Below are 15,515 nucleotides of genomic sequence, written 5' to 3'. Positions count from 1 at the left end.
AAAATTAACCGAATATGTAATTCATTCGAATGATTTTTTTTAATTTACGTTTATGTATATTTTTATACATATTTTTGAAAATGTAATTGCATTTATGGTTAATTAAACATGGAGTGACAGTTTAGTGACATTTTTAATACAGATACAAATGTGACAAATTTCATTAAAAAAAAGAAACAACTTTATTACTTAAAAACATGTGCACCAATATTTTCCCACAAAATTGATAGGCTAGCGTAAAGTAACATTGCTGTACCTTTAAACAAGTTATATTTGAACACAGTAAAAAGTAAATACATGCAGATCAAACATACATACTGAAAAAATCTACAGGGGTTCTGAAGGTTTTCTTTTGTGTGATTATTACATTTCTGGCTTTTGTCTGTATGTATTATACTGCCTCCTGGTGGCCCAGTGTGAGCACACAAGCTTGGAATTATGATGCACAAACTGTTTAATGTGGACATCTCTACTTATTCCCACTTCAATGCCGGAAAATGTCACAGCAAAATTTAGTATTACAATGCTGTTACGCCTTTTTCTCTCCAGAGAAGAGTAAAAGTGCTGGATGCGATATTGCTTAATTTCAGAAAACTGTGATCTGTCGTTACCAAAATTAAATTGGACATCAGAACTTAAACCCACTTCAACTCCTGGAAATATCATAAAGATCGTGATATTTTGGATTTTATGATATTGATATGATATTTTGGATTTTATGGACATTATTACACTTCTGTAGTGAGCGCATATAGAGAGGAAAATGTTCAACGTCCATAAAATCCAAAATATTGGGGCAAACGTTCTAATATCTGCAGTGGTTGGGGTGGGCAATGGGCATGATTACAGATGTGTACTTTATTTAAAAAAAAAAAAAAAAAAAAAAAAAAATCACAGAAATGTGTTTTTGGGGGAGTTTGACGTGTTTCGATTTCTGACTGTGATCACATTATGAATTCAACTTGTAAGCTAAGGCACTTCGCATTACTGTACAAGTCAAATCAAACACTTGAAATCACTGATTGTCATTCATGGCTAACGTGCTGAGAAAAGGAAAATCCTCCCACTGGATGGCGGTCGCGTTGGCCTCCTCTTCGGGCCCGCACGGTCCAAAAAAGCACTGCGTGTCTTCGGAAGCGCCCACGTTCTGGTAACGCTTGGGACTCTGAAACTCCTCCGACTCCAGGAGGGGCTGCGTGGACTCGGAGCGCAGGTACTCGTGAGGGTGCGGGGCGGGGAAGATGACGGTGGAGTAGGGCACCGAGTCGCTGTTGGACGAGGAGAAGCCGGGGATGAAAGGGGAACCGCAGATGGACTCTCCCAGTTCGCTGGTGTCCTCCACATTGTTCAGCCAAGCTTTGACATCTTCTTTCTTATTGGACTTCTGGGGAATCTCCAGGAAGCTCAGGTGGGACAGATATATCGGATTTGGCTCCTCAAAGTCCCACGAAGCTCTGAAGTCCTGCAAGAAAAAAAGAAAAAAAAAAGTGGACATTTAATCAATGTAGTGCGGTTGGATATTGATAGTGGACTGTGGATAGGAGTGAGCATTTATTTGTAATTGACACGAGCTACACGACTATCAGACAATGTTGACGTGTCACCTGTGTGGATTCAGAGGTCCAACTATTGATGCTGCTGTTTGCCGGATCTGGAACATTGGGCCAAAAACGGACTTTCAACCTGGGTGGGAAAAAATGACCATACAGATTAGAATGAATTACATGGAACACAGTCACAACTTGAATGGAGCAACTATCTTACTTACCAATTATGTTTGGATGAACAAGTCTTGCCAATAAAAATGATCAAAAAACACAAACAAGTACAAGTGGCCACCACAATTATTATGGCAATGACAGCATCTGAGATGGAAAAAAACAAACAAAGAGCACATGAAAATTAAAAAAAAAATTTTTTTCCCAAATTAAATGAAAAATAAATAAATAAATCATTTTGAGGTACAATCTGGCAGCACAATCCCAAACACAAGTTTTTGCCATTGCTTTCAGTTGATGAACCCACAAGTATCTTGCTGCTAATCATTTACAAAATGAATTAAAACGTATCTAAACAAGTGCAAACGAACAAACCCTTTTCTTTGATGTCAATATGAACCATGGACCCGTTCCGACTTCCGCCTTGCGTGCTAACCATCAACACGGCAACGTAAGCAGACAAGGAGCTGAGGCCCGTCAGGACCACTTTACGCTCTTCCAGATCTCCTGTTGCCACTGAAATGACAGTAATGCATACGTACATGACATTGTATCCACTACACAAAGTATTGGTTTGAAATCAAATTTGCCTACCGTGTACTCTTTTTGTCTCATCCCAGTAAAACAATTTGTAGCTTTGAATGATCCCGTTCCGATTGGCGAAAGGTATTTCATCCCAGGTGAGTTCCACATGGTACTGCCAATTCTTTTTAATATTTATGCCTGGAACCACATCTGGAGCTTTAAAAGAGAGAGTGGGCGACGATTATAGTCTTCCAAATATAGTTTTATTTGTAATGCAAGAAAATTATTTCTTCTCGCTCAATCAGCAATAAACATGACCATCATAAGAAAAATCTTATTGGCTTTGAAATTCTAATGTATTTTGAACCCAAATTAAACAAAGCCAATTCATTAGATTACTCTAATATATTAATATAAACATCTGTTTTTTATTTTAATAAAAATGTTTCATTAAAATGTAAAATAACATACCGTAATGTAAAATAATGTATTTAAAATGTCAAAAGTTAATTATGACTATTTTTAATTGTGAAATACGATCTAAAATAATTATGTCAAATCTATTTATTATTTATTGACTGACCAATTACCTGTATTTAATATTTGCTGAAATGAAATGAAGAAAACAATTAAATACAGAATTTTGACACTGAATAATTGCAATTGGAAACATTTTTTCTGTAAAAGTGATAATTTATGAAAATGTAAAAAAACATGTTCATGTATCCATTAACTGGGAATAAAATGCAAAAGATAATCAGGAATAATTAATTAAATTTAATCGAGGCAATAATTATTTATTCCATGAGCAATTAAATTAATTGGTCATTTCTATGGTGAAAATAAACATGAAACCAACTAAATTTATAATTTAAATAACTAATTGAAGCATGAAATCGTTTTTTGAAATCTGAACATTTGGTTCATGTTTAATTAATATATGAATTCATTAAACTGTGAAATACAATCTGAAACAGTTAAATTGAACATACTCATTAATTCAGAATGTAATTAATTCATGATCAAAAATAAAACAAGTAAAGGTAATATAATATTACATTTATTAGTTTCCATGAACCAATTTTAAAAAGCACAATTAATGCATATTTTATGTATCTATTTCCTCGACTGCATATTTATTTAATTTGGGGTTACACTAAAAAACTCGAGTCTAGGCCAACAGTTTCTTTTCCAGCCACAGGAGGACACTGTTACATAACACAAGAGCTCCTCCACACCATAATGCTCAATGTCTGCATGTCCTGTCCTGCTTTTTGTTCCACCTGCCTCAGCCAGCTTTAGTTACTCACCCTTTTGCAGCGTGTAGGCATTAACAGTCCGGGGCGGGCCGATGCCCTCCTTAAATCTGGGATAGACGGAGATCCCGTAGGGCTTGTACGGCTCAAAGCTGCCTGTGGATGAGAGCGAGTGCATCCGTAAGCCCCTAACAGGGCGTAAAAGTAAGGTCATGGGCGAGGGAATTCTTGGGGAGTGAGAACCGATAATGAGTAACATAACAACGGATGGGATGTTAAATGAAAAAGCGGATTTATATCGCATATCTCAGGCATTATCTCCATTTATGAGACTCATATTTAATCCTGAAAGATACCTGTTATGACAAGACTCGAAAGATTCCGCCTTGCAGTCTCAAAGTGAACAAGCGACAGGTCGTTGTTTAACAGAGGTCTCCATTCCACTATGTAATCAATGAGCGTGGGTGAAGCCATGTTTCCCCACCGGACCAGCAGGGAACTGTTACCAGCAGACGTGGCGCTAACATCCGACATCACCTCGCCAGCTGCAGGTTACAGAACGGACATTGTCGTAAAGGAGTCATTTTCTGAACTCAAGTACTGTTTGCAATTGTACCTATGGGATGGTAGATTCGGACTGGCGTAGGGTTGGACTTCCCCGCTGCGTTCAGGGCGATGACATACACTTTCTTGGCTTTCTTGGGAACATGGAAGGTGCAGTGATTCCCGGCCGTGGCGCACAGTATCGCCCTCTTACTCAATGCTTTTTGCACAGAGACCACAAAAGACACGTTCCGGCTGTTGGCTCGGAATCGTTCTGACGGCTGAGGGGAGGGAAAAAAACAACACGAACTGTCAACAAAGCTACTGTACTCCAAACATGTAGCAGATTGTGTGCAGGCAATAAGTGTGTACCTTCCAAAACAAGAGCATTTTGAGTTGGTTGTGCAGGAGATTCCCAGTAACTCTCATCCATGTGTCGAGGGCTCCAGTGGGCGCTGGAAAATGTAAACACTTTATCATAAACAGGATAACTACAGTACTCAATATAATACTTCCAAAGTATTATTGTGAGGAAAATATGAAAACAAAACAGTATTAACTGATTTGCTCCCAAAAACGTATACGTGTTCTATTTTAAATGTTTTAAGTGTTCCAAATATGTATTTATACGTTTTTTTATGTTTTTTTTTTTCTATACTAGCACATACAGAAGGCTTTGATGCAGCCCCTCAACTGCAGACAACGGGTGAAGCAATGGTATCATTACAAAAATGGCCAGAAGGTGGCAGCAGAGTATAAGAGATCAACCAGGGCCATTTTGAGAACAAGCTGTTTCCTCACAATTCTAAACAGATTTGTGAATAATGATGACATTTTGCTATATTCTAATGTTAATTGCTGCAAAACGGTAACAGATAAAAGCATACTTTTTTCCCCCCCTGAAACAAGAGACTCTTTTAATCTTTCTTTAAGGTGGAAGTCAACCTTAAAACATTTCTTGACAATAACATGTTATATGTGACCTCACAAGTCTAAACATGACATTCTAATTAATATTACATTTGGGAAATATCAGTTATGAAGCAAAATCCAGCCATTTTTATCCATCTCAGGGGGTTGCTCAGGTCTCAGGTAACAACCAATCACAGTTCAGCTTCAGAAAGCAGGTGAGCTGTGATTGGTCATTGCCTGAGTTCTGAGCAACTGTGATGTCATCTTCAGTCGACAGCAAGGGGCAAAATGGCCGCCTTCAGATATTGAAATAAATATATAAATGGGGTTTACTTCTCCTTTTAACTCTCTCACAATCACTCTAATTGGTGAGTTGGAGCCTACCAGTCTCCATGGTGACTGCAGATTGGCTGCTGCTCCATTCACTCCAGGGGCTTTTCTGGTATCTGACTCTGACCTGGACAACGTACTGTGTCGCGTGCAGCAGGCCACACCGGTGCACAGCCCTCGTGGGCTTCGCCTGGGCCAGGATCTGAAACGTCATCTAGGATGAAACGACAGCATTACCTGGACCAACTCATGTGATTCTCATGTGAAGTGGGAGAAAAAAATGAGAACCACAGTTATGAATGCGCTTTCAGCTGTTTTTATCGAAACAGGCACAAAGCCAAAATGCGAAATTGGCACTGGAACCAGTGATTATTCCGTGCCTAAAGTCTGACTTAAACCAAATCACATGGAAACTCAAGCAAAATCTCTAATAGGAAATAATGGACTGTAAATTAGGGATGGATGAGTACCAATACCAGGAAGCATGCAATGGACTACTTTATCATCCTAACGAAAAACTTTCGCGCACAAATGAGAAACTTTCGCATCCTAGTAAGCTCACCCGAATGAGAAAGTTTCTTGCTTCATCAGAAACCTATTCAAAAAGGATAACTTGAGATCAAAACTTGGTCATGGAACAAATGAAATCCTAAATCAGGGTGCTCCGATAGAGTTCTCCGTGCATTGTAATAAACGAGTCACATGGCGTACTTACTGGTTGCTCGTTCCACAAGCTGCTCGCCTCCGTCTTGAGTCGGACTTCAAGAGTGACAAATTCCTTCATCCAGTCCTGGTTCGGGGCAAAGTCCCATTTTAGCATGAGGCAGCCGAGACCCAACGCTAGTAGCTTCACAATCTTCGGCGGGTCAAATTTAGCTGGAATAAAACAATAAATCCAGCAAGTTAGTTAATTACCTCCACCAAGCACAAAAGCTGGTTTGTTTGGTCTTGATTTTACTGTTGTTTTCCAGACAAAAGTCTACACACCCCTGTTCAAATGCATGGTTTATCGCAAAATGTTTTCCACCTTTAATGTGACCTATATTTAATTAACTCATTTACTCCCAAAAACATATAAATACGTTCTATTTTAAATATTACCATGCTCCCAAAGACGTATTTATACTTTTTTTTTTTTTATGTTTTTTTTTTTTTAATGTTTTTTTTTTTTTTTTTTTAATGCTACAGCATAAAGAAGGCTTTGATGCAGCCTCTGAACTGAAGAGAATGCTTGAAGGTAGTTATTACAAAAACGGCCAGTACGTGGCAGCAAAATTGTTTTAAAAAGATTTGTGAATAATGATAAAACTTAGCTATATTCTAATGTTAATTACGGCAAAACTAAAACAGATAAAAATATACTTTTTTTTTCTTCCTGAAAGCAGAGACTTTAATCTTGCTTTTGGCATGTTCCACGTTTTTATAGCAATAGAACACAATATTATGTGGGCCTTGCAAAATCAGTCGAAATCCAGTAAAACAGCCGGGAACAAAGGGGGTTGCTTCAGTGAAAATGCCTGGGAGTGAATGAGTTAAAATAAAAAAAAGAGGTGAAGTAAAACAACTGACATGTGGCTGCATAAGTGTGCACACCCTCATAACTTTGGATGCAGCTGTTTTCAGAATAACTAATCACATTCAAAATAATGTTAAATAAATGGGGGTCAGCACACAACTGTGGGCAACTATGCTACTAGACTAATGATATGAATAAAATGGATATCCCAGTGAAGCAGCTTCTATTATTCTATCTACATTTTTGGAGGAAGACCCAAGCATGAAATCATCCACCTTCCCCACATCGACTACCTGAGCTGACAGGTTCCAAAGCGAGGCGCGCTGAGCTCGTCTCTCCTAACGGATTCACAGCCTTCACGTATATTTCCATTTCTGAGAAGAGGACGAAGCCGGAGCGAGGGATGGCATAGCTGCGGACCCCCGGCGGAACCTTGTATGTGTGGCTCCATTTTAAATCCCTGAAATAAACAACACAAAGGAATATTTGACACTTTCAGAAAGTGAAATTTACTCAGCTTTAGAGAACGACATTGGAATACTTACCGTATGTGCGTGTGGAGGGTATAATTCGTGGGTAGGTGGGAGTCCGGCAGGCTCGCTTCCCAATTACAGGTCAGGCTTTCATGGGTGGAGAGGTTGGCCTGACAGCTCAGGTTCTGTGGCATTGAAGGGGGATCTAAATCAAAGGGAAATACATGCAACACATATTATATATTGTGCATATCACGTTAATGGACCCGCCATAGTGAAACACAAACATTTTCCATATTATACAACATTTTCTTACATCCAGCTCGGATGACCACCCCTCCAATGACTTGGCTTGGCGTATCTCGGAGTCGACAGGTGAGGGTGGCCCGGCTGTGGTTGAAAGAGGGGATCACCACTCGGTACGCGCTGCTGCTCCCATTGGCTGTGCGAACCACGCCGGGAAGGACCCGATCACCAAGTCGCCATTCGACTTCGTGTCCGGCGAGCGCGGGGCAGTCGTCGTTGATGACGCAGGTGGCCGTGACGGGCGAGTCCATGATCACCACCGAGCTGGACGCGTGGACAAAACTGCACGGTCCCCTGTCATGCTCTAATAATGGATAGAATAGAAGAATGCGGTATTGTCATTTGGGCAGCGGCGATGCAGCCTCAAGTCTCTTTGCTATGTCATGGAGGTTTTCCAGTCAGGTTTTAAGATACTGCATAGCAAAGTGTCAGCCCTGTTACGAGTTTTTAATGGCATCCTTCTGGTTAATGACACTAGAGACTGTGTTTGTGTCTTGTGGGCATTAGTGGTTTAGATCCTACGTGGTCCTGTGGTGTTCCACAGGGTTCACTTTTGTGCATCTGTTGTTTTCTTTCTATTTGCTGCCCCTGGGTTCCATCTTAAGAAAGCATGACATTTCCTTCCACTGCTATGTGGATGAGAGTCAGATCTATGTCCCACTACGCATTCTACTTAAGACTACTTTGTCATTTTGGTTGTAATGTTGTGACTTTTGCGGGGAAAAAAATACAATAAAAAATAAGACTTGCAAATACAAGAAATACATTGAAAACTCATAGTGGGCCTTTTTTCCCCAAATAAATAAATAAATAATGTAAATAAATATTCAACACATATTTACATATTTTATTCTGACAAAAACACAAATGTGTTTCTCATGTATTTATTTACATCAAAGTTATTGTTTTTTTTTTTAATACAATATCACAAAGCTGTGATTTTTTTCAGGGGGAGGAAATACAACATCAGTTTAGTTATATTACCTTTTGTCTCGTAAAAATATGTCAATCTTGCATTATTACTAGGGATGTAACAATACCGGCAATATAGTGATATCGCAATGTTCAATCTATCCACAATATATCGTCGGCGTTATGACACAATATTAAAAGCAGCACATCTGTTAAAAAAAGTCAGGTTGATTTCCATTTGTGCAGTTCTAGCACCCCCTGGTGGCTATTTTTTTTTTTGTGCAGTTTAATTTTCACAAGGCATGTTTTGGCCCTTATACGTTTAAAATCCACGCTAATGGTCAGATGAAGGGGAAAGTAACATTCTTGTGAACTGAGTCAGTATTTGGAGTAGGTGCCTCAATACATATATTTATATTTTTTTTTATATATGATAATATTTTTATAATATTTTCCTTTGCTGTAGAGGCACAATATTTTTTGTATGAGTTCATTTCTTTTCTTTTCTTTCTTTTTTTTTTTTTTTTACAATATTGTGCCTTTATTTATATATATATATATATATATATATCGCCAGCCTCCCAACAATAGTGATAATTATCGTATCGTGGCCTTCATATCGTGATATCGTATCATAAATGTTTGGATATTGTTACATCCCTAATTATTACACATACTTAATTTTCATAATGTTGAATTTAATCTTACAAAATAACTTCTTTCTTGATGAAGATTTTTTTGTATACATTAAAACTTATTTGACAAAGTTATTATCATTTTCATTGTATATTTTTGTCTTTTCTGTGTGGCCCAAACACTCCTATGTAGTTTTCTACAGTATATGACCAAAATTTTTCTGCAGCTAATTAATTAAATGCCGTGATACCTCCCAAAGTTTTTGACAGCCTAGCAACACCAACGCCACGACAAGCGGAATCATCGTCTCGGTTTCACAATTTTCCATTGTCACGTTCCCCCTGACGGCGACACTTACCGAATTCCGCCCCGTTGACTGCCGCCAGCATGACAAGCACCAACATCCACGCGGCCGCCATGACGGCAAAACCTGTCAGGGAGCCGAAAAACAATCACTGGATGTCACATTGCCGAGACGTCTCGTTTATTTTTAAGTTACTGGAATTAAGTTATGAAGGCTATGGATGAGGGATAAAAAAAATAGCAGATGGGAGTGATTCTTCTAAAGTGCAGCTGTAATGTCAAGCTGCTGCTGCTTCTTCGATTGAAAAACGAAAGCTTTGAACTACTCACCATTCCACACTCATGAAACCGCCACTGAAGTCTGGATTTTGCTGGTCTGCACTGGATTGAAGCTAAAAAGGAAACACGCACAATGTAATTAATTAGTAGCCAAGTAAAAGCAATGTGTCTTCTAAACAAAATACTCAAGTAAAAGATATTGTTGCCGAATGTGTTCCCTGTGAGATGTTGGCACATCTCTGTGCCATACCAAAAATGCCAAACACAAATATGCACATGTTGTCATCATGCACAATACATTTCCTCATACACACAAACACTGGGACATAATTGGAAGAGAGTGTGAGGAAACTTCCCTCAGTTTTTGTTTTTCAACACAATGCTGAGAAGTCGAATTGATGTCAACATTACCAGAAAGTCACACTATAGCGGGGTTTCAAGTGGCCCAATTACACTGTTTTGATTTTTTCGGGCCATGACATAACATTTAAAGTCCATGTGAAATGAAAATAAATGTCCTTTAAATTTGAAATACGGTACCATAGACAAGACTGTTATTAATATTCCTATGAAGTTTGAATGATTGAAAAAAATTGGTAAGTATGTAAAATTCTTCTTCAAATTTGTGGAAAATCACATTGTTCTTTGTGGGCGTGCTTGCTGAATGCGCTGATATTACTTTTTTTTTTTTTTGCAAAAAAATACATAATTTTATTATTAAAGAGATTCTAATTGTGATACAGTAATTTCAATTTTTGCTTTTCGGGCAACTAAACCCTACAGACTTGGGCCAACTAGTGGAACCCAGAGTTCGAAGCAAACATGGTGAAGCTGCATTTAGCTATTATGCTGCACACAGATGGAATAGGCTGCCAACAGAAGTGAAGTCAGCCCCGAGTGTAAATGCTTTCAAATCCAGGTTAAAAACTTTGCTTTTTTCTTATACCTTTGATTAGGGACTTTTAAACAGCTTTAATTAAGTGTTTGTTTGTTTGTTTTTCCCTCTGAATGTTAACTACTGTTTCTTGATGCTTATGTGTTGTCTTTCCTCGTGTAAAGCACATTGAGTTGCCTTGTGTATGAAATGTGCTATACAAATAAACTTGCCTTGCCTTGCCTTGCCTACATAGCGGCGTGTTTAGGCATGCTTCTCGATGCAACAAGATGGCGGAAAAGCACTACCTCTGTCTACGTGAAATCCCTGAACTCACTTCAACTTCCTTGGCACCAAGAGGCCAAAGCAATCCTTTTTTTTGTTTTTTTTTGTTTTGTTTTTTTGTTTTTTTTTGTTTTTGATAGCGCCATTAAATCGTAGTTGGGCAATCACAATCGCAAATTCAGCCTGTGAAGACGAATGAAGTCATTTGTTTGCTTCTCTCTTCTTTGTTGAAGATGTGAGAACAATTTTCATTTCTTATCAGACGCTCACATAAAGACCTCCAAATCCCTTTCGCTTTTTCCATTTGAGAATGCCTGATTAGTCCCAGCAGGTGGTTTGCCGGAGGCTCTAAAAAGTCTATTTGGTTTTGCCACCAAGAAAATTTGATAAAGACGGACATTTATTAGGTTTCATTTACACATGGCATGCAATTATGTTGTTGCGTCACAATGATTGCACTTCAGCAGGCATACGTTTGCTTTCATGCTTGTATTGGATGTAACATTATTTTGTGCGACTAATACAACTTTTACAACTTGAATATTAAGGGCCATATTTCGTGCCAAGCACAGTTGTATGTAGTGCAACTGTGCATGGGTGTAGTTTTCTTGCTCTTGACAATCGTAGGTAGAAGTCCGCCATCATGGGAGGGAACGCAGCTGACTCCCAGCCAACCGACGGGGCTCTCGTTATTCCATTTAAATTCAACGCAGGGAGAGAGAGCCGTGTGCTTGACATGACATGTAGATGCAGGAGATCGTCATGTGCAAAATATATTTAAAAGGAACTGTACGAAGATCTCCACTTGATGATGATGATGCCAAGTGGATGCACACTTGAAGACCGCGTTCCACCCCTTATCGTTTGTCTTTTTTGTGACTTGGAAAAAAGCACTAATAATGTTATACTGTCATCTTTTTTTAAAAGGTGACGTCAATTTTTAGAAACGAACAAACAAACAAACAAAAATGTCATAATATGACTTTATTTTCTGGAAAAATACAACTTTGTTGTTGTAATATTGAGACTTTTTAAAAATGAAAATAATTACTTCAATCTGGTAAATTATTTTTTTGGAAAAAATAATTCTCATAGTACAGTGACTTTTTTTTTTTTTTAAATCAAATATTACTTTAACTTTAACTTTCATTCTTGAAAAAAACTTTCCTGTGACAGTGTGTTTTTAATTTTTCTATTTTATTTTAATTTTTTTTCATGAAAAAATATGACATCAGTATTCTAATATTACATTTTTTTTTGAAAAACATAATTTAATACAACTTTATCCTCATAATATCATAAATTTTCTGTGAAGAATAGACCAATGTCACAATATTGTATATTGTTTTATTTTTACTAAAATATGACATGTCTGTTATAGGATTTTGTTTTATTTTTACTAAAATATGACATGTCTGTTATAGGATTTTGTTTTATTTTTACTAAAATATGACATGTCTGTTATAGGATTTTTTCCCCCAATAAATCATTTGTGTAAAATCTCATTAAATTACATATAGTTCTAGAAAACTTAGTTCCTGTTAGAATAAGACCTTAAAAAATAATGACTTGTTTTTTCTCTCTTTTTTTTTTTTTTTTTTTTTTTTTTTTTTTTTTTTTTTTTTTTAAACAACTTGATAGAGGCTGATTTTCTGTGGAAAAAAAGCGAGTTTAATCTAGGAACATTAGACAATTTATCTTAATACTTGAATCAAGTGAGCTTTTTTCCCCCAATTCAATCTCATGTTATGACATACAGTATTTCTTAAAAAAAAAAAAAAAAAAAAGAGCTTATGACTCCAATTTTGTAATATTACTCTTATACCCGGGAAAACACAACTTCCATCTCACAATATTCTGACTAAAAAAAGAAACAAACAAAAACAAAAAAAACTTTAGTTGGTCATAAATACACAATATTTACTGGTAAAATGTGATTTATTTTGTAGTATGTATATTTTTTTCTTTCAACCTCATTTTCCAAGCAAGCCAATGTGAAAAATATTCCAGACACTTACTGTGTGGCATTTCCACTTGGCAGTAAGTGGTGCGAATGCATATGCAATTGTGTTGCAATGATTGTACTACAGCCGCCATATGTTTCCTTTCCCGCTGCTGATGTTCGAGGACGGGGAGGAGGTTTATTGCAACACTTTCACCATTTAGCAACATCCTTGACACAAAGTACAATTACACACTCGGCACCACTTCCTCATTTTGTGGACCTATTTCTCACGACAAGGCCACACTGAAGAGGGAATGAATAGATAAGAATATAACTTTATGTGCTTGAATCTTTTTGACTAATGACCTTTAATTCAGCAGGCATTAAAATCACACATTTTTTTGTAAGAGGAAAGCTAGCTGCTTCACATACTCTCATTATTATTATTAAAAACAAATTGCCAGCCCAGTTGAAATAGCTCTTTGACGTCTATAAACGTCAATGGCAGTGAACGAGTTAAATGGATGATAAATGTACAAACATGGAGGAGCTCACGCGATGCTAAAAGCACAGTTCATTCCCAAATGCTGTCACTTTAAATAGGTGATACGGCAGCATATTTGAATTTGAGGCGCAGAAAACGTTCCCAAATGCTAACATAAAAAAAATGTGATTAGAATTAATTTTGTCCGACATGTTTTAATAATGAGGAACAATAGTTGTTTCACATCCTCTTTTCAATAAATGGATGGAAAGAGTATACGTGATTGTGTCACGTACACACTACTACGGTACGCTCATACCGCGTGGAAGATATTCCCAATTACTAACATCAAAGAAACATGACATGGGATCATTTGGGAATCGTTAACGATAATAAAAGTGTATGAGATTTTTTTTCAAGCTGAAAGAGCCGTTTCACATCCTCTTTTAAATGAATAGACAGAACGTGAACATTCAATGCTAAACCTATACAGCAAGGAAAATATTCCCAAATGCTAACATCAAAGAAACATGGGACCATTTGAGAGTTTTGTATAAGAACACAGTTAACACTGTCTAATATTTTTTTTGTTTTAAAGAGAAAAGACCTGTTTCTCATCATCTTTTAAATGACTAGATGGAAAAAGCGTTAGCGCTAACGCAATGCAATGAGGAAAACATTCCAAATGCCAAATCAAACAAAAATGTTAGCACTTGGGAATTGTTAATAACGACACACGGAGAAATGTTCGGCTTCGGCTTCTACCCGTCAGCCCTTCTTTCGGACGTCAATGTTGCAAATGATGTGATGTGATTGATGTAAACTGTAATGTGTCCGAAAGGAAAAAAAAAAATGAATAAATGTGTTGTTTTACATTTTTTTCTTTTCTTTTCTTTTTTTTTTTTTAAAGCAATAGAAAGAATGTAAAGCTGACTCATGCAATACGTTATTTGTATTGTAAGGAAAACTTTCACAAATGCCAACATGGGCAAATCTCTTTAATAAGTGTGAAGTGTGTTAAAAATTCGCCAAAGGCTAAAATCAAAGTCAAATTTTATAACCTGGGGAGAACAACAGTTAATAATACTTTTTAATAAATAGATGTAAGAAGTATAATTGTGGTACTAGTATGACCATACAAGTATGTCATGAAAAACCTTCCCAAATTCGAACAGTCTATGATATGATCGCCGCCGATCATGCCATAGGGAAAACATTCCCAAATGCCGACATAGAAGAAAAATATTTTGCACTTGGAAATCTTCAATATTGGCATACCGTTGATAACCTATGATTGCCAAAAAACTGTATATATGTATAAATGTGTGTCTGTGTGTCCATCCATCCACGAAAAGCTGTACATGTGGTTTAGGAAGGAAAAGGAGCATCAAGTGTATTGAAAGTGCCATCAGAGAGCTTGAGAACGTCCACTCACCACAGGTGACAGGATCACGCCGCACGAGGATCCGAGTAGCTTTATGCTCCCTTCACGTGTGACTTTGTTTTGAAAGTGGAGTGCAGCTTTCCAGGAAATGGCCCTTGACTGACGGACTGTCAGGGAGGAGGAAGAAAGAAACAAAAACAAGGGGAGGTTGTTCAATGTGGACAAAACAATTACAAGCATATATGAACCCTTTGGAATGACCTGGTTTCTGCATAAATTGTCAAATGTGATCTGGGGTCTATTTCACAAAGCAGGTTTAGTGATTAACCTGGGCCAAGAAAGCCTGAAACTCTGTGGGGAAACTCTGCATTTTATATTTCAGAAAGGGAGGTAACTGAAACCAGGGGAAAAGAGGTAACTCCAGCCTGTTTCATAAAAAGAGGTCATTTAAGATCTTGGTCAGTTACCGTAGTAACAGTGTCCATGAACCTAACCTGGTCTAGAGCATAAAGTCCACTTTTGTCATGAACATGGCATGTCCGATTGTCGATGACCCAATTTGCATTATTGCGCAGGGAATTAAATTGTCGTCGTGAGATTGTTATCATTCCGGACAGTTATCTTTTTGAGCGGCACAGTTTCACATTACAGTCCATCATCTACATGCACAATTTAATTCGTCCTTACATTTGCAACATTACCAGCCGTAGTCATATGCACTCACATCGCGTGTTGCGCTCGCTTTTTTCTGATAACCATTTGAATAATGTTTTTATATTTCATCTTAAGTCAAGTGCACTTCTCCCCCGCAGGATTGCACCTAAATGAAATGAA

At 37.5% G+C, this 15,515-nt stretch overlaps 1 protein-coding gene and 1 long non-coding RNA gene across 5 annotated transcripts in view; one reads left to right on the top strand and one right to left on the bottom strand.

Moving 5' to 3' along the window:
* Nucleotides 1-15,515, top strand: part of LOC144022295 (uncharacterized) — an 82,043-nt gene that overhangs the window by 1,592 nt on the left and 64,936 nt on the right. The gene's annotated exons all lie outside the window — the stretch shown is intronic.
* csf3r (colony stimulating factor 3 receptor) lies at nucleotides 115-14,848 on the bottom strand. Of its 2 annotated transcripts, none has more exons than XM_077526989.1 (17): nucleotides 14,733-14,848; nucleotides 9,761-9,822; nucleotides 9,486-9,557; nucleotides 7,590-7,883; nucleotides 7,346-7,478; nucleotides 7,094-7,260; nucleotides 6,000-6,160; nucleotides 5,339-5,498; nucleotides 4,415-4,497; nucleotides 4,116-4,323; nucleotides 3,856-4,044; nucleotides 3,554-3,655; nucleotides 2,313-2,459; nucleotides 2,094-2,234; nucleotides 1,769-1,865; nucleotides 1,605-1,683; nucleotides 115-1,462 (listed from the first exon to the last, which is right to left on the bottom strand). In XM_077526989.1, the coding sequence occupies exons 3-17, from the start codon at nucleotides 9,544-9,546 to the stop codon at nucleotides 1,016-1,018; spliced, it is 2,469 nt and encodes an 822-aa protein (XP_077383115.1). In that variant the 5' UTR covers nucleotides 9,547-9,557; nucleotides 9,761-9,822; nucleotides 14,733-14,848; the 3' UTR covers nucleotides 115-1,015. The 2 variants fall into 2 exon arrangements, with proteins under 2 accessions (XP_077383115.1, XP_077383116.1); XM_077526990.1 differs by having other exon boundaries at nucleotides 5,339-5,486.

The sequence above is a fragment of the Festucalex cinctus genome, chromosome 7 (assembly GCF_051991245.1).
Source record: "Festucalex cinctus isolate MCC-2025b chromosome 7, RoL_Fcin_1.0, whole genome shotgun sequence".
Lineage (NCBI taxonomy): Eukaryota > Metazoa > Chordata > Actinopteri > Syngnathiformes > Syngnathidae > Festucalex > Festucalex cinctus.
This window is presented reverse-complemented; position numbering and strand designations above follow the sequence as displayed.